Source organism: Carcharodon carcharias, chromosome 4 (assembly GCF_017639515.1).
Source record: "Carcharodon carcharias isolate sCarCar2 chromosome 4, sCarCar2.pri, whole genome shotgun sequence".
In the NCBI taxonomy this organism is placed as follows: Eukaryota; Metazoa; Chordata; class Chondrichthyes; order Lamniformes; family Lamnidae; genus Carcharodon; species Carcharodon carcharias.
Genome location: NC_054470.1, coordinates 105,404,775 through 105,430,360, shown reverse-complemented (window position 1 = coordinate 105,430,360; position 25,586 = coordinate 105,404,775). Strand labels below are relative to the sequence as shown.

The 25,586-nt window shown below is 42.8% G+C and overlaps 1 protein-coding gene across 3 annotated transcripts in view; it reads right to left on the bottom strand.

Moving 5' to 3' along the window:
• LOC121277075 (phospholipid-transporting ATPase ABCA1-like) overlaps window positions 1–25,586 on the bottom strand; it is a 164,167-nt gene that overhangs the window by 66,058 nt on the left and 72,523 nt on the right. For all 3 annotated transcript variants that reach the window (XM_041186029.1, XM_041186030.1, XM_041186031.1), the window contains 10 exons: window positions 19,559–19,796; window positions 16,923–17,062; window positions 15,232–15,348; window positions 9,584–9,781; window positions 8,395–8,600; window positions 8,084–8,260; window positions 6,403–6,625; window positions 4,833–5,054; window positions 3,420–3,624; window positions 938–1,051 (listed from right to left, as the gene is read on the bottom strand). In XM_041186029.1, the coding sequence (XP_041041963.1) occupies window positions 938–1,051; window positions 3,420–3,624; window positions 4,833–5,054; window positions 6,403–6,625; window positions 8,084–8,260; window positions 8,395–8,600; window positions 9,584–9,781; window positions 15,232–15,348; window positions 16,923–17,062; window positions 19,559–19,796 (1,840 nt within the window). The remainder of the gene's footprint in view (window positions 1–937; window positions 1,052–3,419; window positions 3,625–4,832; window positions 5,055–6,402; window positions 6,626–8,083; window positions 8,261–8,394; window positions 8,601–9,583; window positions 9,782–15,231; window positions 15,349–16,922; window positions 17,063–19,558; window positions 19,797–25,586) is intronic.

The window sequence follows — 25,586 nt, the reverse complement described above, 5'->3', positions numbered from 1 at the left end:
AGAGAAGCAAAAATCAATTGAACTTTATGACACCAAGAGGCACTTGATGGGGTCTTGAGCTTATCAGCAGTTTGGAAGGATTTTCCTTGCACTTCAGTAAGTGAAATGTGATATTTCTTGCCCTTTTTTTAAAATATTCATTCATGGGATATGAGTATCGCTGGCTAGGTCAGCATTTATTGCCCATCCCTAATTGCCCTCATTCAGATTTCCTTCCTTAAAGGATATTCGTGAACCAGATGGGTTTTTTCCCCCAACAATCAGCAATGGTTATGTGGTCATCATCAGACTTTTAATTCCAGGTTTTTACTGAATTCAAATTCCACCATCTGCCGTGATGGGATTCGAATCCAGGTCCCCAGAGCATTACCCAGGGGTCTCTAGAATACCAGTCCAGTGACAATACCACTAAGCCACTGCCTTTCTTAACAGAAATATTAACCCTATTCAAAAAAAGAAAGGTAAAATAGCAGAACAGAAAGGTCATATCTGAATCCATGAAGCATTCACTGCTAAAATCACGAACTGTCAGTTCTGGAACGTGCTGGTAAATTTTGGACTCACGGGAAAATCAACAGCAAATTCTTCAAAGGGTGGAGGGGGCTGAATATAAAACAGAAAATGATCACACTCCTCACCATTTTTTTACATTTCCAGGCGATGCTTACGGGAGTACAGGATTGCCTGAAACCCGCATGACAGAGCGTGCTCCATTCCCCTGGCAACAGTGAAGCTCGAGAAAGGAGCATCAGATTCCAGCACCCCAGGCTCGTTTCCTAATGCATTCTCGGGCATATCACTTATTTTAATCAGCGTTTGAAATAAATTCTCCAAGCGAAATATGGAAATGCTATTTAAAAAAAAGCTCAGCAGCAGCAAAAAAAAATAAATCTTGCGAACACATCCTTCATTTCAAAGAATATTCTCTGGCACTTACTCTGCGAATTTGCATTCCTAGCAGATGGAGTCTGCTTAATGTTCTGAACCGTGTCTCCACACCAATAGGATTTGGTGAAAGGAAAATACCATGGTTTGGGAATGCCATATTGACCTGGATAACAAACAGGACACAGAGAATTATAGAAAAGAGGTGAACACTCTGCTCCATCACTGAAAACCCAACTTCCTTGATTCATATTATACGCTGGCTAAAATTGGAATAGCATTCTAAACTGACCCACTTTCCAGACCAGACAGTTGCTGTGTATATAAATATCTACACTCTATGTGGCCTCCATGAAGCAGAACTTTCCAAATGTCTATGGAAGCCCAATACTTGGTTAAGGTTTTATCTGCACTTCACAGAATGTTAGAAAGTGTCAACAGGAGAAATTTTGACTTTAGATGATGAGCAAATGAAAACTGGGAGAAATGTTTAAATGTTGAATCAGTAGTGCCCATTTTATCGAAAGTCTTTTGACTTTCATTGTCTCCAATAAGATCAAATAATCTAATATGTTAGTCTGGGGCAGGAGCGCTGCATCACCTCCAGTATCATGGCTGGATGTGTGTTACAAAAATGCTCCATCTATTTGAATCTGGGGTTTTCCACAACCCTCCACCCCAGCCTTAGAGTTAATAGATTGAAAAGCTTGAAGCTGGCCTGGTCAGCCACATATGCTGAGTACTCTGTTTCCTGTGAAACCAGAGAAGGCTTCCGTATACACATGAAACATTATTCAGCTGCACCACTGCAAGTTCACATATTCTGCCAGGACCAATAAGGCACTCGAGTGGTTGAGCACAGATCCTCTCTCACATATTCTGCCAGGACCAATAAGGTAATGTGGCTGAGCACAGATCATCTCTCACATAATCTGCTAGGGCCAGTAAGACAGAATGGCTGAGCACAGATCCTTTCTCATGTATTCTGCCAAAACCAATAAGTCAGAATCGCTGAGCCCAGATCCTCTCTCTTCTACTCTGCCAATTAAAGGATGGATAGAGAAAAACTACATTCCTCTAGTGGGGGATTCAGAACAAGGGAGCATAACATAAAAATTAGAGCTAGGCCATTCAGGGGAGATAACAGGAAGCACTTCATAAAAAAAGACAGTGGGAATCTCAAACTCTTCCACCCCCCTCCTCCCAACCCCTCAAAAAGCTATTGAGGCTGGAGCTCAATTGAAAATTTAAAAACTAGGATTGATAGGATTTTTGGCAAAATTAGTAAGGGTTATGGAATGAAAACAGGCAGATGAAGATACAGATCAGCCTTAATCTAACTGAACGGTGTTAGAGGCTCGAATGCTGAATGGCCTACTCCTGTTCCTATTTTCCCTTTGAAGGCAAGGCTACATTGGAATTGTGCAATTATTTACCTCATTGGTTACCCTAGTGAACTACCCAACCTGTTCAATTCTGATGAGGAATGACTCTGGTCTCGCTATCCAACTATTCCACCCAACTGTGAAGAACTCATTAGTTGTATTAAACTCTCAATGTGGGCACTGTGTAACCTTTATAATTCACTCACAGGATGTAGGTGTTGCTGGCAGGGCCAGAATTTATTGCCTACCCATAGATGCCTCTTGACTAGGTGGTGGTGAGCCGCTTCCTTAAATACTACTGAGTGGCTTGCTAGGCCATTTTAGAGAGCAGCTAAGAGTCACATGTAGGCCAGACTGAGTAAGGATGGCAGATTTTCTTCCTTAAAGGGCATTAGTGAGCCTGATAGGTTTTTATGACAGTCCAGTAGTTTCATGGTCAGCATTACTGCTATTATTTATCATATTTATTTAATTAACTGAATTTAAATTCCCCAGCTAGCATAGTAGAATTTGAACTCACACATAGATTATTAGCCAAATCTCTAGATTACTAGTCCAGTAATATTACCAATTTGCCACCATATCCTAAACCTGCAAACAGCTTTGATTATTTTTCAAGCTGCATAGCATGATAGGACAAAGTCTTGACCAAAACGCTGGTGATTGGTAATCCTCCCTTCAATAGCACCTGGAGACTAGCATTCTTCAAGTGACTGGGATTGATTTTATGCACAAAATTTGCATTATGTAACCATCTTCCACTCACTGTATTTTGCCAAAGAAATAGTTCTGCTTTTTTGAGGAGACATGAGTTTTGTGTGCTGTAGTAGGTAGTGACTCAATTTAAATAGACTCTATTTGCTTTAAGAGAGACTATTTGCTGTAAAATAAACTCCATTTGTTGTAAGTCCTGAAGTAAACCCTTTTCCACCTCCAATTCACTGGGTAATACAGTGGTGCGAATAATCACTCTACATTTTTGTAGTGTACAATAACATGCACACTTTCTTTCACAACTCAATAATTGTAAGAGAATAAAAAAGTGTTTTAAGGGAAGAAAGTCCTTCACACAATGATATTAACAGATCCAGTGATTTCACTTTTTTACTGCAATGATAAGGTTGTTCATTTTGTCATTATTTTCTATACCTGGAAAAACTGCCTCAATGTACCAGGTTAGGACTCCGTAGAGGAACGTGTCAACTATCATGAGGACGATGGAAGTGGTGATGTTGTACTCATCGCCTTTTGATGGACTCGAGAAGAGGTTATGCCACTGGACTCCAATTCCCTGCTCCTCGAACTGGGCAAAGTAGTCAAAGCCAAAGCCAAATGCAACTGGGGATAGCAGACTCTGTGAATGCAATAAAACATTGGAATTGGGAGAGGCAACCAGTGAAAAACAATTGCTATCTCGACTTGTGGCTGTTGTAATTATTTTTATCGCGAGGGTAATAATGGTGAGGAGCTCCTGTGTAAATCTGAACCACAAATAATCTGAAGCACAACTACAGTGACCAGGGAGAATCTCAAAAAATATTTTTAACATCATGGGTTCAAGCCCACTCCAGAGGCTATAGTATATATATATATATATACTAGGCTAAATATGAGTATATAGTTTTGAACTTGGCACTGCAGTGTAGTACTGCAGGAGTACTGCATTGTAAGAGGTACCATGATGAGAGCTTAAACTGAGGCCCTGTTTGCCCTTCAGATGGGCATAAAGGATCTCATTGCCAATATATATCCTTCAACCTACATCACTGAGAAACAGATTATTTAGTCATCATCTCACGGCTGTTTGTGGGAGTTTGCAGTGTGCAAACTGGTAGGTGAGTTTCCCACATTACAGAAGTGACTGCACTTCAAAATGTACTTCACTGGCTGTAAAGCACTTTGGAACATTGTGAAGTTGTGAAGACATGATATAAATTCATGTTTTTTTTTAAGTTTAGTGACAAGCGCAGTCCTTTTTAATTTGCTTTAAACATAATGAATAACGTTGGGTTGGGTGAGAAGGCATAGCATGTGGCAACTGCCATACTGGCAACATGGACATGGATTTGTGAACATCATTCTCAAGAGCCAAATTACACCATCAAGAAAATCAGCTTTGTGTTAACACCCTTAACGACGATTCATTCACACGTATGAAAATAAAACGAAGCTTCATTTGGGAATGCTGTCATGAATTAACATGCTGTGTGTCATTAAAGAAAGATGTGCTCTTTAAAAATTGGGCACATCTTGCAAAGTCTATTGTTGACTTGGGCCAATTTTAGACAAAGGTAGCATGGGGCCTGCAGAACAGAATCAAGGGCACTGCCACTAAACTCAGACGCTCATGAGCAGCCTTCATAAGCGTGTGGCGCAATTGTTGGTGCAAAGTGGTCGGAACTTTATTCTGCATCTGATCCTTGCTTCTCTTGATTTGGGGATGCTTATAGCACAAGCTGAGCCCATGAAGTTAAGCAAGTTGTAAAATTGGTCCCCAGGGCCTTGAGCAACACAGAATTTTGTAACCCAGTTGCGGAGCTAGCTGCTGAATGACCTACTTACAGCAACGATTTTGACTGGATAGGTAATATACTCCTGCCAGGCCATACAGAGCACGTATGGGAGGTACAGGGTGAAGTAGATGATCCCTCCACAGGCTGCTGCCAGGTTAGCCTTTGAGAACATGGTGCTGATCAAAAAGCATTGTAAGATGGTTACCACCCCAAAAACAGCAAGGAACGAGAAGACAGCAATGGGATTACTGTAAGGCAGGATGTTTCCTTCCTGAAAGAACGGGGGAGAGAAATAATCATTTCATTTAAATAATGCTTTAAACCAAACTTTGAGAAGCATTAAACCAACAAAATCTAAATTAGAACTGTTCTAAAAGTGGTTGTGGTGAAACTAAATTTCACATTTTGATATCGAGGTGAAGTCTGCATCATAAACTGTGTCATCTTATACATGCCGAACTTCTGCCACAAAACAAAATGATTGCAGGTTTAAAGGACTCATATGTTTATATAAACTGCAAAGCTAGATGTTTTCACGTTAAAATCCAACATGAACTTAGGTGGCAGTAATATAAGACAACGCATCAGCCACTGAATCAAACATTAGCTGGAACATCTTTGTATTCAATTCAAAGTTAATGGTATCAGTTGGGCCTCAGTAGTAGCACTCTTGTGGTAGCCTCTGAGGCAGAAGACGATAGGTATTTTTCCAATCCAAAGACTTGAGCACAGAAGGCTGACATTCTCAGTGAAGTATTGAGGGAGTGCCATATTACCACAGTGCCGTCTTTCATGAGAGATTGTAAACTGAGGGCCTGTCTGTCCTCTCAGGGGGATGCAAAAGCTCTCCCTGCACTATTTCAAAGAAGTATAGAGGAGGTCTCACGTGTGTTCAGGGCAATATTTATTTTTCAAAGGCAGATTACCCGCCATTATCAGATTTCTGTTTGTGGGATCTTACTGGGAGCAGACGGGTGCCATGTTTCCTAAATGACAACAGTGCCACACCTCGAAAGTATTTGATTGGCTGTAAAACAAGTTAGAGCATCCAGAGGTTGTGAATATTTTGTGTTTTTGATCGACAAGGGAGTCGAGGGTTATGGGGGACAGGCAGGAAAGTGGAGTTAAGGCCACAGTCAGATCAGCCATGATCTTATCGAATGGCGGAGCAGGTTCGATGGGCCAAATGGCCTACTCTTCCTCCTATTTCTTATGATCTAGCGTTTTTTATTTCCGACTTTTTGAATTACTTTGTACCTTTCCCGCAAAATCCCTAAAGAAACCTGGTCACATACTTTGATTGGACAAAGGGAACCTGTGTTTGTTTTTCTCAAACAATCTTCAGGATTGTAACTGGGGAAATCTCCGGGAATTTTCCCACTCTGTCAAAGGTCTCTTCAGCAGCCCTTTGGAAGAAAGCTCTTTTGCAACAGGTGAATGTGGATCCTGCCTAGCGATATGACGACAGGTCAGGAGAAACAGCAAGGACATTCATCCCCACAGTCATTTTCAACCACCCACAAACCTCTACCCACACTAGTGGAATTCCAGAAACTTCTACATGGGAAAATGACGGTCACTTCACTTGGTTAACAATATTTCAGTATGGTGTTGCTTACCTTTAAAATTATCACCAACAAGGCAGCACTGACAAGAAGAGGGATTAAACTGCTGATAAACCAGCTGAGCCACAAGGTGCCGCTGCTCAACCCCATAATTCTCATGGTCTCCTTGAGGCGTGCTTCTTTCTCGTACACTATCCCTTTAATGATCACAGCGACAGAATATATCCAGGCCAGAGTGGTGAAAAGCGGCAGTGACTGGCTCAAGATGCGAAGAAACCTAAGGTTAGATGGCAGAAAGAGGTCATTTTGGGGTTTTGGTATTTTTTTGTTTGAACTCTTCGAACATGGAGACAAGCGAGCGCACTTAAACAAAGGGTGGGATTTTCCGACCCCACCCACCACCGGGATCATCTCGTGCTGCTGAAAGTCAACGGACTTTTGGCTGGGCTGCCGCACCCCCGTGGGACTGACAAGGGCTGGAAAATTCCAGTCAAAGGCTTTACGGTGATCTGCTCGGTCAGATGAAAGCAAAGAATATTTCAAACCTGAAAACATTGTGAGGTTAATACTAGTACATCTGGGGTTGCGAGGTGTTTTATTATTGCCTCCAACTCAGAATGGGGATAAATGCCCCTGTATGTATTTTATGGATGGGGTATGGTAGTGTGGCGATCATATTCTTGGATTAGTAATCCAAATGTCTAAATTAACAATCCAGTTAAGCGTAAACTCAAGTCTCTCAGTGACAGTTTAAGCATTTAAATCTATCTTGGTATTTGTAAAACTGACCAAAAAGTTGCTGGATTTCCGTGGAAGCTGGTTCCCTAATGTCCTTGAGGGAATGTAACCTCCCATTTTGACCTGATCTGGCTACAACGCAACTCCTGTCTCTCACCCACTGCCTCCCGAACTGGTCCATTCAACACCACCTTCACAGGGCAATTAGCGAAGGCTGAATTATGCTGTCCTTGCCAATGACTCCCATAGATCCAGAATAAACTATTTTTTTCAAAAAAGTGTTAAGAGCAGGAGTGAGAGCAAGTGGGATATCAGGAAGAGCAATGCACACTTCTTACTTAAGTTTCATGAGAGCAACAGCAACAACAGCTTGCATTTATATAGCGTCATTTACATGGCAGAGCTGACACTCCAGAGGGGAACTATGAAACAAAATTTGACACCAGCCAGGTAAGAAAACATCAGGGCAGACGACCCAAAGCTTGGCCAAAGGGATAGGTTTTAACAAGTGCCTTGAAGGATGGAAAAGAGGTAAAGGGGCAAAAAAAAAATTAGAAAGGGAATCCTCGAGCTTAGAGTCTCATAGGCTGAATGTACAGCCTTTCACACCGGAAAGACTGAAACTCAGGATGCGCAAGAAGCCGGAGTTGGAGGATTTCAGATATATTGGGGGATTGTAGGGCTGGAAGAGGTCACAGAGTTAAAGGGGGTGGGTGAGAAGAAGGGGGTGGGGGGTGGCGTTGAGGCAGTGTGAGTCCAAGGGAAGATTTGAAATAAGGACAAGAATTTTAAAAGCAAGGCATTGCTCAACCAGGAGCCAGAGGAGGTCAGCGAGCACAGGATTTGGTGCGAGTTAAGATGCGGGAGCAGAGTTTCGGGCGATTTCAAGTTGAGCAGGGGAGCAGGTTGCCGACCAGCTCCTTCAGCGAGGGCAGTGTGTAGTATGCGAGGTTTAGAAAAAAGCAGCTGTCCTCCAGTGAAAGTTCTTTAAACTTACAAGTCATCCACGTAGCAGGGGTATGGCATTTGCTGAATATACACGCCGGTTTTCTCTTTGCTCCCTGTCATCGTGCGGATAATTGCATGCTCTATTATATCCTGGAGATAAGAGAAACCACCCCAAATATAACGGAGGTCTTCAAATGGGTCAGCACGAGGACCAGGATCCCAGTAGCTGTAGGAAAAGAACAAAGTGAAAATAAGCATAATTCTGAGCAACAGAGGCTTTGACAAAGCAGTCATCAACACACTGCCTTCCGTAAATAAAGCACTGTGGCTTTTAATGTCATGCTGCTGCCAGCGTGTTACCTATCCATTATCTTGTTTGTTCTCTCCACATTGTCTATATCCATCCGAATCTTATACTTGACATGCTCCGAAGGTTTGGTACTGTTTGAGTCAGGTCCTAGGAAGACAATTCCAGCCCAGAATTTCCTTTCATCCAGCAGTTCCATGGATTTGTTTATTAGCTTCTCCTCAGTGGACACCGCCTCCAGTTTGTCCCACTTTATACACTTGGATCGGAAACAAGTTACAATTAATATGCGGTCGTCAAGCACCATCACTCAAGCTCATGCATCTCTTCAGAGAGTCACAGGGTCATTACAGCAGATAAATAGGCCATTCAGCCCATCGAGCCCATTCTGGCCCTCTGTAGTGCAATCCAGTCAGTCCCATTCCAAATCTCTTCTCTGTAAGTTTATTTCCCACACGTGCCCACCCAATTTCCTTTTGAAATCACTGATAATCTCCACTCCACCATCCTTGTTGGTTGTTTTTATAATCTTTCATAATCACCTCAAGCATTGACTGGGCCTAGTGAAAATTGGTCAGAACCCATAAGTTTGTAATAATGAAGTTTGAATGTACATTCTCAGAACTGTGCATAGAATTACATAGATCACATAACACAGGGACAGGCCTTTTGGCCCAACCTTCCCTTCCCGGTGTTTATGTTCCTCAGCAGCCTCCTCTCACCTTTTATCAATCTAAACCTTTCAATATAACCTTCTATACTTTGCTCCTTCATGTGTTTATCAAGCTTCCCAGAATGCTATTCACCTCAACCAGTCCATCTGGTAACAAGTTCCACATTATATCTGGGTGGAGAAGTTTCTCCAGAATTCACTGTTGGATTTATTAGTGATTATCCTATGCATATGGTACCTGGTTTTGCTTTCCCCCAGAAGGATCTACCCTATCAAACTCTTTCATAATCTTAAAGACCTCTATTGGGTGATGATTGAGCCCTTCTCTTTTCTAGAGAAAAGGACTCCAGCCTGTCAGGTTTTCCTGATGGGTAAAACCTTTCAATTCTGGTGTCATCCTTAAAGATCCTACAACGACTGGGATTCAAACCCTGGCCTTCTGTATGGTAGGAAGAAACTCTACCCTTAAGCTACCAATACCAACCTACCAATGCAGGCTGCAAGACAAGCTTTGATCAAATGGAGCAAATTGGGTTTGAATGACCACGCAAAAGACAAGTAAGACTGACCTCCATAGCGAGTGATATCGTGTGAATTGCCTGCTCGGTCTCATTGTAAGCCTCCCTCCAGGTGTACGTTGACCTATTCGGATGGTGGACCTCCTCTGGATATTTAGCAAGAAAGTTGGAGAGGTCAGCAGCCGTCCAAGAGGTCCCAGCTAACTTTGAGTCAACGTACTTTGCCGTAACGTGCTTCTTTAATAGGCTCTGCAGGGATTAGAAATTGTAGGGAAATATTTGATGTCAGTACAGTATTCAACGGCCACAAGACCGGTTTGCGCTGCCTCCCAGTGGGAAGATCGGGTCTGAAGTTTAATATGAGAGAAAAATGCAACAGAATCTAATAACATTAGATTTAAATTTTCTTTCCATCTCCGATATTCTCCCCTCACCTCTTCCCTCCCAAAAGCGCAGACTCACAGATTCACACAGCCATTTGTGTCTGCGCCAGCTCTTTGAAAGAACAATCTAATTCACACCACTCTCTTTCTCTTCATCTGCAGCCCTGAAAATTTTTCCTTTTCATGTTTCTATCCAATGCCCTTTTGGAAGTTATGATTGAATCTGCTACCACCCCCCTTTCAGGCAGTGCATTCCAGATCGTGATAGTTTACTGTATTAAAAAAGTTCCTCATTTCATCTTTTGCCTATTTCAATAAAAACCTCTGCTATTAAGTGTCTATTCCATCTCATGGAGCACTGCTGAACTGTAGGAGGAATCACAACCAAGCCTGATGCCTGTACAAGTGCATTTTCCAGCACACCTGAATGCAAACCAAATACTTTTCCTTTTATTCATTCATGGTCATCACTGGCTAGGCCAGCATTTATTGCCCACCCCAAACTGCCTTTGTTCAGAGGGCATTTAAGAGTCAACCATATTTGCTGTGGATTTGGAGTCACATGTAGGCCAGACCAGGTAAAGACGACAGATTTCCTTCCCTAAAGGACATTAATCAACCAGCTGGGTTTTTATGACAATTGGCAATGGTCATCATTAGACTTTTAATTTCAGATTTTCATTGGGTTCAAATTTTGCCATCTGATGTGGTGGGATTTGAGCCTAAGTTCCACTACCTTGGGTTTCTGGAATACTAGTCTAGTGACAATACCACTATGCCACCACCTCCCCTGCTTGAACAGATACATGTGGTGGCCACTCGGAAGTGTCAACCAGCTAGGAAAGAAAGCTTAAACGTTGCCCAAGGATAGGGTTAATTTTACTGATGCAAGAGCAGTCCTCATGCTTTTCATTTATTGCATGCTTCCTGCATTTTCCATCAGGGGGCAATGCGGTTCACATATAGTCATTCACAGACAACTGTAGCACAAAGTGCAGACAGATTTTGCCAAGTTCTCCGCCAATTCAGCAGTTGGTAAACAACAGTCCATGCTCTCTACAGACAACCCATACTTAATGTACGTACTCACTTATTTACAAAGAATGAGCATATCGAGTACACAATTCAGATGAACGATCGCTGCCAGTAAGATACTCATTTTTTTTTCCATTAGGAAAGTGGATTTCACCCATGTCTCGATGTGACCAGACTCATTCTGTCTGTAATGGAATAGAGCTTAGGATTTCAAAATGGGCTATCTGTGAATCTCCGGGAACACGATCTCCAAATAAATTCAAAACAACCAATTTCCAAATCCTTTCTCGTGAAGGGAGTCAGAGAATGTAGGAAAATTGCACTTAATTTGGTACAAAGAAATTGTTGCAGATAATTAAACTAAACCATGGGCGGGACTTTCCGTGCCCGCCGGCGTTGGGCGTGTTCGGTGGCGCGAGTGGACAATACGGTGAGAAGCCCAAAAATTGGTTTCGCGACTTCGTGACACCAGTTTGCAATCGTCCGCTTCTCCTGCCGATGGAGGGCCCCATTCCCCACCATCGGACATTGGGAACCTCATTGTAATACATCAGCATATCATTATAAGGCCAGCCCACTGGACTCATAACCCCTGCCCCCCAATGGATCATCCACCCACATCGCAGGAAAACATGCCAACATGTTTCGCAACAACATATATAAGGCGTGCACTTGACGGGCTGCACTTCGCTCAGGACTTCAAGGTTTGTTTGCCTGCCATGCTTCAGTCAGCACTCACAGTCATCAGCGCCAGGTTTCACAGACAGCACCACATCACTTTTATGGGAGCTCAAGGGCAGGTCTCTACCTACCAGATCAGCCATATGAGGGTGGCTTATCAATGGCTGCAGGGTGAGGTCTTGCTTGGGGAAGGGGGAAAAGTGGTCTCAGGCAAGGGAAGAGGCTGCAGGACGAGACCTGTACTGGGGAAGGAGAATAACCCAGGGTGTGTGTCGGGGGGCACATGTTGATCTGTGCAAGTGGCCTCAAGATGGTGAGGGTTCAGGAGACAGTCTCCAGAGGAGATGAGGCCAGATGGATGTGTCAGCCATATGCTGTTGTGAAACATGTCGGTGTGTTTTTCCGCCAATATGAGTTGACAATCTAGCGGAGGGCAGGGAGAATGAGTCCAGTGGGCTGGCCTTATAATGATGTGCTGATGTATTACACTCAGGTTCCCAGTGAGTGAGATGCCAGTGAATGTGTGATGGGCTTGAGTGTGTGAGTTTAGAGTGATGAGATGGTTGCCTTACTCTGGCTGCATAGGTGAAATCATTCACCCTCTATCTTCGTTGGATGCCCAACCTCTTCTGTGCAGCATTGGCACTGATCACCACTGCCATTGCCTACTGAACCGGAGTGGTAATGCAGCTGCCCCTCCTCTGGCCAGAGCGGGGGTAGAGGACATCACTGCAGGGCTTCTGCAGTGTCTTGCCTTTCAGGGCCATCTCTTCTTTGTTGCAGTCCTGGGCTGGAAGCACTGAGCTGTACTTTAAATGTGGTGCCTGGTGTGATGAAGTGGCGAGGTGATGGTGTGGCGGGCGAATGAGAGCCCGTCCGCCATGGAAGAGACGCGTTTTACCCGCCCACTAAGCACTTAGTGCAAATCTGGGAAAATTCCACCCCATGATTGTTATCTTATGAAAGTATTATAAGGCAAAATAAAAATGTATTAACGTGCATTAGGATGGCTTTCATTTGTAAATTTTTGGGAGGAAAGGGAGAGGCATAGCAGCAGTAGGCAGGCTGGGGTGGGTGGGGGTGTGCTGTGAGGAGTATGTGCATGTTTGTGTCTTATACTCCCATATATTTGAAGCAGAAGACAACACATGACTATGGGGATAGAATAAGGCAGTGGGGCCAGTTTTAGATTGCTCTAGCAAAGAATGTCACCAACACAATGGGCCAAATTTCTTCTGTGCTGTACACTTTGAAATTCTATGCTGTTATGAATGCAAAACTTTATAAGATGTTACGTTTTAAATGGTCTCTTTTAATTTCAGATGAAATAGAGTGCTCTGAAAAGGACACTAGTGATCATACTAAACTCTGTCCAGAGACAGGCCCATGTGATCTGCAACCGAAACCTAAAGAAAGTCAAGAGACAGCTTTCGCACCTTGACACAAAAGAAGGGCAGCTGGTTTGCTAGACACATAGAAACAGAGACACAATGAGGAAAAAGCAGAAGAAAATACCTTTTTTATATATGTGTGTGTGTTAGCCACCAAGCAGTATGCTGGTGAGAACTGGTTCTCTGTTCAGGCCTTGTTGCTGGAAGTTGGTTTTGGATACTCAGAAGACTGAGTAAAACAACTTTCATCATACACTGGAAGACTTGTCCAGGCATGGCAGGGAGAAGGGAGCCTGCTGAAAAACTGAGAGGAGTGGAACTTAATCTTCAAGGCCACACATCTACTAGGAACATGATGTAGATTTAAAAAATGTCACAAAGTATTTTTGTTGTGTTATTAAGTTAATGGGGAAGTACCGCTTCTTTAATTTGGTGTATTAGTTGCCTGTCAGATAATTTTTAGTTCATGTTGATTTTAGTGTGTTACTTATAGTAAAAGTCTTAAAATGGCACAACTGTAATTGTTTCCTTTGGTTGCCGGGAAATTCATCTCTCTTTTTAAAGGTTATTGGTCTCTATGGTGTTCGTAACAATGTAAATCCATTGACCCACCCCCCACACCTCTCTCCCTCTCCCCATGAGTATCTACACATGAAACACTAACTGTTCTCTCCATGGATACTGAATGACCTGTTTCATGGTTCAAGTATTTTTGTTCACGCTTTAAGCATACTTATTGGTGAAGACATGAAATATAAAGACTCTCATTCCCCCTCAAAGCTCCACTAGATAAGTAGGCTAATGATTAAACAATGATAAATCTATTGACAAGTGGGACACCAAGATCACAGTCTGACTTCCTGCATGCTCACCCACATCTCTCAGTCCTGTGTCAGTCAAGAAGGCTATAATTTTGCAACTAAAGGCACGTGTACAGATTGCAAAAGGAAGACATGTACTGAGTGTCCTGTTTCTGAAAACGGTGTGTTGCACTATATTTCCTGGGTGCCTAATGCTGAATGAGTGCTACCTGATCCAGCTGTCAACCACGAGGTAATAAAACAAAAGTTTCAACATGTTTACTGATTGCAACAATTATTGTCACTAACAAATGCTGTGTGAAGTGCATGTATACTTTTGTACTACTGACTGCAGTGACTGGGCATTAACTCATTGGTTCCTTTCATATTTCCATGAATTAATATTTTTAGCAGGACATTGATTCATTGATAAACTACATAAGCCTCACAGACCTATCACAGCTCGCACTATACGATAGTTAATCTTGTTGCATTTCGTATTTTTCTTAGCTTTTTTTTTTGAAGCTGTTTATAAGAATTTCCCTTCCAGCTTCATTATCAATAATTAAGTTTTCTGTGAACAATGCAATATTGCAAATTATGGAATCATAAAGTATTCCTCACTGGAAGGGAATGGGTGATTGCTGAGTGAGGCCAGGATTGGACTCTGTTCTGACACCCACAATCAAATAACTATCCGGAGGGGAAGAAAACTGTTAATCACAAAATGGTCATTTTTTAAAATATTCTTTCACAGAGTTTGGGTGTCACTAGATAGGCCAGCATTTATTGCCCATTCCTAATTGCCCTTGAGAAAGTGGTGGTGAGCCGCCTCCTTAAACTGCTACAGCCCATGTGGTATAGGTGCACCCACAGTGCTGTTAGGGAGGGAGATCCAGGATTTTGACCCAGCCAAGTCAAGGAATGGCGATGTATTTCCAAGTCAGGATGGTGTGTGGCTTGGAGGGGAATTCGCAGATGGTGGTGATCCCATGCATCTGCTGCCCTTGTCCTTCTAGGTCGTAAAGTTCATCGGTTTGGAAGGTGCTGTCGAAGAAACCTTGGTGAGTTGTTGCAATGCATCTTGTAGATGGTACACACTGCTGCCACTGTGCATTAGTGGTGGAGGGAATCAGTGTTGAAGGTGGTGGATGGGATGCCAATCAAGTGAGAGCTGCTTTGTCTTGGATGGTGTCAAGCTTGTTGAATGCTGTTGAAGCTACACTCATCCAGGCATTCTGTTTCCATGGCATCAGTAAATTACAGAGACAAGTGATTTGACTAATAGGCATGTTTTATTTGTGGCGCACACTGGTCATGTTAGTTCATTCCAGAATCAACCAACAATGTGAGATATCATGACAACACAGAGAGAATAAGATTTTACCCAGGCACCAATATATACTTACTCGAATCAGATCCATTGCCTGGCTTTTTTCCATAAATTCCCGGATCTTTGGTCCAATCTCTCCCCACATCTCTCCGGCCTCTCTGAAGATACTTAGCTCTTGAAATGTCTTGTTAACCTGAAATAAATGAAGCCAACCTTGAGATACAAGTAAAGCAGGCATACTGCTCGTAAGGCGGGTGGACTGATTTTTGTTGAAATCATTTGAAAACAAATGATTTCCTGAAAAAAAGACCTTAACATCGAGTAAAATAAAAAGCTGATTTACAGATTAGTTTCTAATTTAATACAAGTGGAAGACTAAAAAACTTGCTTTTTTTCATGACATTTGAATGTCTCAAAGCACTCAGCCAATGACGTGCTTTTTGAAATGCTGTCACTTTTGTAATGTAGGAAACATGGCAGATGAATTGCTCACAGTAAACTCCCACAAATAACAATATGTTAATGACTAGATCATCTGCTTTTCGTGATGTTGATTAAAGGATAAATATTGGCCAGGGCACTGGGAAGAACTCCCTGCTCTTCTTCAAAACAATGCCGTGGGATCTTCTACATTCACCTGAGCAAGAAGATGGGGCCTTATTGTCTCATCTGAAAGACAGCACTGCCAACCAGTGCAGCTCTCCCTCAGTACTGCACTGGAGAGTCAGCATAGATTTTTGTGCTAAAGTCCTGGAGGGACACTTTAACCCAGAACCTGTAATTTAAGGATAGTGTGCTTCCCCCTGAGCCATGGCTGACACTTTAATAACATTAAGAAAGCATTGCTAAATGCTTATTGCACGAGAAAACTATTCACATTCACAAGTGAACTGGAAACATATATATAAAATCTAAAGCTCCTTTTCTATATGCATTTTAATTTGTTTCATGGTTACAGTTGACACTGGTAAACAGTGCCAGAGATTTGAACACAAACTGCAAGGCTTGAAATGAAAAGTCTACTAGCTGAGAGGGAAACAAAATACATATAGACATATGACATATGAAGTAGATGGGTACGGTCACGTGGTGGCTGTGGTCCTAAAGTAACTACATAGATCATGAGTTCATTCTCCAACCATTGGCAGGTTGCAAACGTGAAGCCAGTAAATGTAACCATTTCTGGGCTTTCAACCCAGTTTATTAACATGGGAACAGAACTAGCCTTGCAGCCCCTCAAGCCTGCCCTGCTTTCAATTCGAGCTTGGCTGATCTGCATCTGAACTCCATCTACCTATTAAGCAGGGCATCTGGCACCCCCAATTGAGATTCCAGCATTTATGGCTGACTCTTAATGTCCTCAGCATAATTAGGGATGTTGGCTGAATCTCAGCCAAGAAACCAAGGAGAATAATTCCTTTGAAAAGCATAAAATAGCAGGGGAGGGGATCAGTAACACTGTTGAGAACAAAATAGGCCGTGTCAAATTGAAAGCTGATGCTCCTTTTCATCCAAGCTGGTGGGGGGCGGGGGGGAGGGGGGAGCAGTAATTCTGAGTCACTGCGTGACCAGTCAATCATAGTTGCCTGGTACAGCTGAGTTTGTATTTTATCAGGGAGCTCAGAAGCCAGGCTGCGCCCTCTGTGGATGAAAGGATGTATAGTGCAAAGGAAGAAAATGAGAGAGGTAGGGGATGGAGAAGGTGTAGATTGGGAAAAGGGGAGATATGTTCCTGGTTATCTTGGCCTGCTGAAAAGGAAAGCTTACCTCTTTGACGATTCTCCGAGTCACAGGGGTATCAGGAGTGTACAGAACTTTACCGACGAGCAATGGTTTCATTGCCCTCCAGATCATCTTAGAAATGGGATTGGATTCCAAATTCCTCATTAGATCATTGCAGTATGGCGCTTGAAAGGAAAGCAAGTATTTTACATTGAAAGATCCTCATACTAGTTAACCATAGTATCTTTACAGTGCAGAAGGAGGCCTCAGCCCATCAAGTTTGCACTGGCTCTCTGAAAGAGCATTCCACCTACTTCCACTCTCCTACCTTATCCCATAACCTTGGACATTCTTCCTTTTCAGGTAGCAATCCAATTCCCTTTTGAATACCTCAGTCGAACCTGCCTCCACCATCCTTTCAGGGAGTGTGTTCCCGACTCCATCACAATTATTTTTCATTTGTTCATGGGATGTGGGCACTGGCCAGACCAGCATTTATTACCCATCCACCAATTGCCCCCTAGTTCAGGAGCATTTTAAAAAGTCAACCACATTGCTGTGGGTCTGGAGTCATATGTAGGCCAGACCAAGACTGCAGATTTCCTTCCCTAAAGGGAATTAGTGAACCAGATGGGTTTTTCCAACAATCAACAATGGTTTCATGGTTATCATTAGATTTTTAATTCCAGATTTTTTTACTAAATTCAAATTGCACCATCAGCTGTGGCAGGATTCAAACCCTATTCCCCAAAGCATTACCTTGTGTCTCTGGATTATTAGTCCAGTAACAATGCCACTATGCCAACACCTCCCCCAAAATCACATTCTTTTTGCCAATTTTTTTGAATCTGTGCTTTCTAATTCCTGATGTTCTCTTGAGTGGGAAGAGTTTCTCACTATTTACCCTGTTCATACCCCTCAGGGTCTTGAACACCTCTATCAAATCTCCTCTCAGCCTTCTTTTCTCCAAGTTAAGTGATTGCTTTTTTTGCTGAAGGCATGTGAGTGAAATAGAAAGAATTTTTTTTTAAAAAGACTTGCATTTGCCTCGTGTCTTTCATGACCTCAAGATGTCCCAAAATGCTTCACAGCCAATGAAGTACTTTTGTAATTTAGGAAATGTAGCAGCCAATTTGCACACAGAAAGCTCCACAAACTGCAATGCGTTAGTAACCAGATCATCTGCTTATAATTGATGTTGGCTGGGGGACAACATTGTTCAGTTCACTGGGGAGAACTTCCTTTTTTTTTGAAAAAAATGTCCTGGGATGTTTAATGTCCACCTGAGAGAGTAAGGTAGGGTTTCAGTTTATTGTCGCATCGAAAGACAGCACCTCAGCCATCAAAGTCAATTTTCAGTGGTTACGTCTATGTGAACTAATCTATGTAGAACCTTTACTGCACAAATGGCTCCTGACTGCTCTGCATGGATGCAAAGTGTTGCCCATGTTCCCACATGGAAATTACTGCTTTGCTTGCTCTGTGAAACGGGCTAATCTTTAAAAGAGGTCAGGCAGCATATTGACATATGCACTGGGCCTCCAGGACAGTCATTTTTTAAAGATCTAATTAACGAATAAATTTACAGATGTTGTGCCAATGCATCATTGGAATATGATAAAACATGGCAGTTGTGTTAGGATACCACCTTAAGTACAACAGATAACCAAATGGTGATATCTCAATGCTGCATCAATATAGATTCCCTGGGGCTGAGGGTTCGCAGGAAAAGGATGACAGAATCTGTCTTTAGATTTGTATCTTGGCAAAGTGCCCCTGAGTCACAAACTACATTACTTGAATATTGCTATATAAAGAGACACGCTGTCAAAGCTTCTCATTGTGCACTCTTCAGGACAGATGCAAGAATGCCAAATTTCAAAGGGAGCAACAATTTTTGCTGCATGAGGAAAGGGTGCTGAATGGTTGGCAAGTCTGCTCTGATTGGTCGAGATGTTGCCATGGAGAATGCACCAGGGAACTATTGTCCCCATGCTTTTGTGTAAAAATTGTTGCTCCCTTTGAAATTTTACATTCTTGCATATGTCCTGACTAAAATTTCTGATAGCTTGTCTCTTTATTCAGCAATATTCAAGTTCCATACTACCAACCAAATTATATTGTTGTCTTCTCACAAGCTGCATAAAATTCTCTTCGGCTTTATCAGTGCGACGTGTTAGAGGAGAAATGAAAGCAAATAGGTAACATCCACCACCTCCATGCCGAACTGTGACTGTTCACAGCACAAATATGCCACAAGGGCAAGTGTGCATGGCTAAATGAAAAATAAATCTGTTCCAATTCTTTATAACTACTGTTGCCAACTCTGCTTGGAGACATTCCTAAGGGTCTCATCGTATGACCTCCTATCTTCAGTCGCTCTGTCCGGTCATTTTTTCCCCCATCTTTTCAGAAATAATAAACAAAAGTGTTCAAAGCAAATAAAAAAATAAGCACACTATTTATAAAAAAAAATGTCCCTGTGGCTTCTCTCCTGGGTTAGAGCATTGTCCAGGAGGTTTTAATTCCTGGAGACTACAGGGGAATTCTGGAGAGTTGGCAACCCTACATAACCCACCTGACATTCCCCCTGCATCCAAATTCAGTTTGTTACATCAGTCACTATTCAAGGGAGTACAAGGTTTTAATTTTCATGGTGATAACCAACTACAGACACGTACTTGTTGAATTATCATAGTGTGCAGTCTCCTCGTCTGTGCCATTTTTACCCAAAAGGTACTTGTAGTTGCTGTCCTCGTACCAATTTAGGGATTTGATTTTTAAACCCCCGCCTTCTGGGTGGCCGCACACAATCCTCGACACAGCTTGGTACAGCTCCTGTGGTGATCCGGTCACGTTGTCCTTGGACAGCAGCATCACCTCTCTTCTCATGTCACTCCAACTCTTCACTTCCGTCAGCTGCACAAAGAGGGAGCCGGGGATAAGAAAGCAATGTGTGTCACTACCCGAGCGCCTCTCTGGTACCATCCTCACCCTCCGGACTGGAGAGCAGAAATGGCCTCACTTTTCTGTAGGCAAGAGTATTTTAAATCACCGAGAATCTGACCAAGTGAAAAATGCTCAATACAGCCTTCGGGAATGAAAATCCGTGAAAAATAAAAAAAGAAAGATTTGCGTTTTTATAGGGTTTTTCATGACCACCAGATGTCTGAAAGCACTTTACAAGCAATTAAATACTTTACCAAGTGCAATCGCCGTGGTAACGCAGCAAACATGGCAACCTTTCGGGAGACTGCGCGGCCAGGCACGTGAACAGCTTAGTGGAAACACTGCTCGTGATACAAACACATCTATCCGAGTGCGCACATCTGACACATATTTCACTTTTAAATTACTTTAATTACCCTGTAATTTAAATATACCCTGACAGTCATTGGTTGCCTGGCTGTGTACAACTGCATCAGCGATGGAGTTACAGATCATACTCTAATGGTCCTTTTATGAATGGGAGATTTGTTGGAATGCTAGATCAGTTTCGACACAAAAAGTTCAAGTTTCAAAGGATTCTGATGATATGATGAGCTGATGATTTCCATCAAGTTTCCCCTCTGCCACTGGTTTCTCATGTTGGGTTGCTTGCTTCTATCACATTAACGTTTCTCCCTTAACACAGCAAGACTTGGAGCTAATAATTGAAAATTCCACAACGTGGGATGGACTTGAGATATTTCACTATGAAAACACAAGAACATAAGAAATAGGAACAGGAGTAGACCATTCGGCCCCTCGAGCCTGCTCGGACATTCAATAAGATCATGGCTGATCTTATTGTGTTTCAATTTCCATGTTCCCATCTAACCCCAATAACCTTTGATTCCCTTGCCTAACAAGAATCTATCTATCTCTTCCTTAAAAATATTCAATGGCTCCACCTCCACCACCTTCTGAGGCAGAGAATTCCAAAGTCACACAATCCTCTGAGAGAAAAGATTTCTCCTCATCTCTGCCCTAAAAGGGCAACTCCTAATTTTAAAACAGCTCTGGACTCATCCACAAGAGGAAACATCCTTTCCACATCCACCCTGTCAAGGCCGTTCAGGATCTTGTATATTTCAATCAAATTACCCCTCACTCTTCTGAACGCCAGTGGAAACAAACCCAGTCTGTCCAGCCTTTCCTCTTAAGGCAGCCCACTCATTCCAGGTATCAATCTAGTAAACCTCCTTTGAACCTCATCCAATGCATTTACATCCTTTCTTAAATAAGGAGACCAAAACTGCACATAGTATTCGAGGTGCGGTCTCACCAATGCCCTGTATGACTGAAGCATAACATCTTTACTTTTATGTTCAATCCCTCTCATAATAAAGGATAAAACAGAGGCAGAGTATCTCCCACTGTAACACTCTGGCCCCAATATTTATGTGGAGGCAGAGAAGGTGTGGGTGAGGTCCAAAATGGCTGAAGAACAAGGCAAGATTAGGGTATGAGGGAGGTCCTGTCTCAGGGCCATTTTGCACACTCACGCTCCAATATTGCCTGGATCTTCGGTCATGTTGGACCTCACCCGCACACTCCCTGCCTCCCCATAAATATTGGGGCTAGGGTGTTAGACTCTGCCTCTGCTTTCATAATGAAATATCTCATTTCCAATCCTTTGTTGTGGAATTATTCGGTTATTAACTCCGAGTCTTGCTGTATTAAGGGAGAAACTTTAATGCAATAGAAGCAAGCAACCCAACATTAGAAGCCAGTGGCAGAGGAAAAACTTGTTGGATATCATTACCATTTTGTACGCTCGTCTCATACTTGGGAACCAGCAACCTGGCCAGTGGGCGGGAGGGAACACCAGCAACAGGTGGCTGACAATGGGGGCTGCCCAGAGTGGACTATCACATGGGGCATTCCAATCTCTTATTCACTGTGGATGGCTTTGTCTCATTCACCCAGAGGGCAGGATTTTTAGGTCACCGTGTGGGTGTGATCAGCGGACCCAGGAGCGGCTGGGGAATGGACCGCTGCCCACGATCGGCCCCCCACCACGATTTCACACTGGCTGGCCAATTAATGCTGCCGGGGTGGGGTGAGCACTGAAGTCAGCAAGGGCGCGAGCGAGCACTCACTGGAAGCTCCCTGAAGGCAGACAGCTGCCTCAGGGAGCTGAAGACCTGAACAGCCTAAAAGAAGGTCACAGAAACTGGAAAAAAGTGTCCAAGCTTCATAATCAGTCACTTGAAAATGTAGGCAATGGAAATGCTGTCCACAGAAAATTATTTTAATTTTAATTTACCACAGAAACCCCATCCTGCCCGTGGATGAGGTTTACTGAAAAATGGAAAGGCTGCCTGGCGGATTCACCAGCCTGCCAACCATAATGTTGTGGGCAACGAAAAATCTCTGTTAACTGGACCGTTAATGGGCTTAATTTTCCTCTTAAGTTGTTGGCAGGCGTGCTTCTGAGTTAGCGCGTACCTGCTGACTGAAATATCGCGCAAGTGCACAATGACGTCGGGACGCTCACCCAACTCCATCATGCACTATTTTATGCTCGAGCAGGTTGGGTGCATGTCTGCCTACTCAGCGAAAAATTCTGCCCTCTAGAGTGTTGTTCGTTCATAGTTGAGGTAATGAGCTGTGAACTTATAGAATACTCCGCCAGTGAGTAAGAAACCAATGGGCGAACGGTGAAAAGTCTTTCCTCAAGTAGCTAAATTGTCTTCTCCTTATCTTCAACCATCCCATGTTACAGGCAACAAAATAAAGGAAACAATGACTGATCCTGAAATCAGAATTCTCTGAAACTTGAGCATTTTATATCGATCAAGCCATCCCACTTTAGGAAAGATGTGAAGGCATTAGAGAGGGTACAGAAAAGATTCACGAGAATGGTTCCAGAGATGAGGAACTTCATTTACGTAGACAGATGAGGGAAGTTGGACTGCTTTTCTTGAAGAGAAGGTTGACAGGCGATTTGATAGAGGTATTCAAAATCATGAGGGGTCTGGACAGAGTAAATAGGGAGCAAATGTTCCCATTGGTGGAAGGTTTGAGAACCAGAGGGCACAGATTTAAGGTAACTGTCAAAAGAAGCAATGGCGACATGAGGAGAAACTTTTGCACACAGCAAGTGATTAAGACCTGGAAGTTGCTGCCTAAAGTGTGATGGGGGCAGGTTCAATCAAGGCATTCAAGAAAGAATTGGGTTATTATCTGAAAAGGAAGAATGTGCAGGGTTACAGGGAGAAGGCAGGGGAATGGTACTAGGTGCATTGCTCATTCAGATAGCCAGCACTGACACGATGGGCTGCATGGCCTCTGTCTAAGCCATAATGATTGAGATTTTGTCATTCAGTAAATCCTGCTTACATAGAAGGTACTCTTACTTCATTACAGGTGCACGTATGCACAGCCAAGCAACCAGCTGACTCTCGGGATATATTAAAAACAGGGAACTGCTACTTGTTGATTGTATTAAAATGCTTCAAGACCAGCTAACTACAGTTCAACAAAAGGAAAATACACTGCATGCTGGAGATCTGAAATAAAAAAGCAGAAAATGCTGGAAAACACTCAGCAGGCCAGGCAGCAAGTATGGAAAGAGTTGCAGAGTTAACGTTTCAGATGAATGACCTTTCATCAGAACAAAGCTAAAACCTTAACTCTGTTTCCAATCTCCACAGATGCTGGCTGGCCTGCTGAGTGTTTTCCAGCAGTTGATCAACTGTTTTGATCAACAGCAGTTCATGTCTGCTTGTGAAGACAAGAACTGTAGTTATCTGGTCTAGCTGGCTGCAGTCCAAACTAAATGCAACTTCCTCGGAGCAGAGTGTATAGGAATGGCTTGGCCACGTCAGCAAGTTCACTATCACATGATTCCAATTATATTTGACAGACAAAGGCAAGCTTAAGTGCTGTAACCAGGAAAAGTGCTGAAACTTGATACTGAAGCCTGCTCACATGTGAGCCTATTTCTGTACGGCGAGACTTAAGCAAAGCATATATTATATATATATATATATATGTATATATAAAAAACATATATCACAATTCTGCTACAGCTGGTGAGAAATGACTCTGCAAGCAGCTTACTATGTATGTTCTTGATGGGTTACTCTGACTTAAACCGGAAAAAAGGATGTTGGACCACACTGTGAAACATGAAACCACAACTAACCTCGGGTGGCCCATGAGGCTCTCACGAAGAGCGGGGTTACTACAGTTCATTTGACAAAAGACTCCTACGCAATTCATTTGTACTTTTAGAACCATTGCGTCCAAGGGAAGGGAGCTCCTTGAATAATGGCCACTATTCATATCAGAGAGGATCGCACAAAGAGGAGCTGCAGATGTGACCGAATGTAACGTCCTGTATCACATCAGATTTAGCGGACAGTGTGTCAAAGCACATGCAAAGGGGTAAACAAAACACTAGAAAGTAAATAGACTCCAGATACACAACAATGTGGTTGACTCTCAACTCCTCTCTGAAAAGGCCTACCAAGCCACTCCGTTCAAGGGTAATTAGGGATGGGCAACAAATGCCAGCCTTGCCAGCAAAACCTGCATCCCGTGAAAAAATAAATTTTAGAAAATAGAGGGCTAAGGAGTGACAATTTAAAATGTCTTTAAGATTGTGAAAGGCTTTGATGGGTAGATAAAGTGAAGCTGTTTCCACTTGAGGGGGAAGGTGAACACTAGGTGCCATAAATACAAGTTGCTCACTTAATAAATCAAATAGGGAATTCAGGAGAAACTTCTTAACTCAGAGAGTGGTCAGAATGTGGAACTTGGCAAACCGGACGAGGTGACTAGCATAGAGGCATTTAAAGGATAGCCAGATAAACATATGACGGAGAAAGGAAGGAAATGCTGATAGGATTAGACAAAGAGTCGGGAAGAGGCTCATGTAAGCACAAACACTGGTATGGACCAGCTGGGCCAAATGGCCTGTTTCTGTGTTTTACACTTGATGAGATTCTATATGATAAAAGCTTGTGTGGCAAACCCAAGCTTGCAAGGCAAGTTGCAAGTTAACACCCACCATATTACAGCTTTTAGCCCCGTTTGTACATGTTAATCAGAGTTTCTCTTTTGCACAGCCAATCGTTATTTTCAGCACAGACTTACAAAGAAGCTCCATGGAAGCTGATCTCGCAGGTGCCAATGGCCCGTTAAACTTTTGTGCTTGTGAAAATTCATTTTAAAGATAAAATTGAAGAGGGTCTTTAGATTGGCTGAACTAATTGATCTCTACAGTGTAGGGTAGGTTTGATCCTGGTCTGTGCTCAGTTAATTAATCACGGTGCCCCTCGGTAAGACTGAAGCGGGAGGGATCAGGAATGAGGGAAATCAGCCAAGGTACCTTCTCTCAATTCATAAACCACTGATTTCTTTTGGATGTTGTGTACATGTGGATATAGGTGTAGGGTGGTGACTGCAATGACCCTTACAGTTAAATCATCTTCAAACATCATTGTTAAGTCTCACAAATTAATATTGGCCGCCTGGTGAGATGCCGAGGCAAACCAATATCAGAAGAACTGTATTCCAACTGAAGTTAGCATAGTATTTATAAAGCACCTTTCACTACCTCAGGAAGTCCCAGAGCACTTTACAGCCAATGAAATGCTTTAGAAGTGTAGTCACTGTTGGAATGTGGCAACCAATTTGCACACAGCCAACTCTCCCAAACAGCAACTTGATAATAACCAGATCATCTGCTTTAATGGTGTTGAGCGAGGGAGCTGA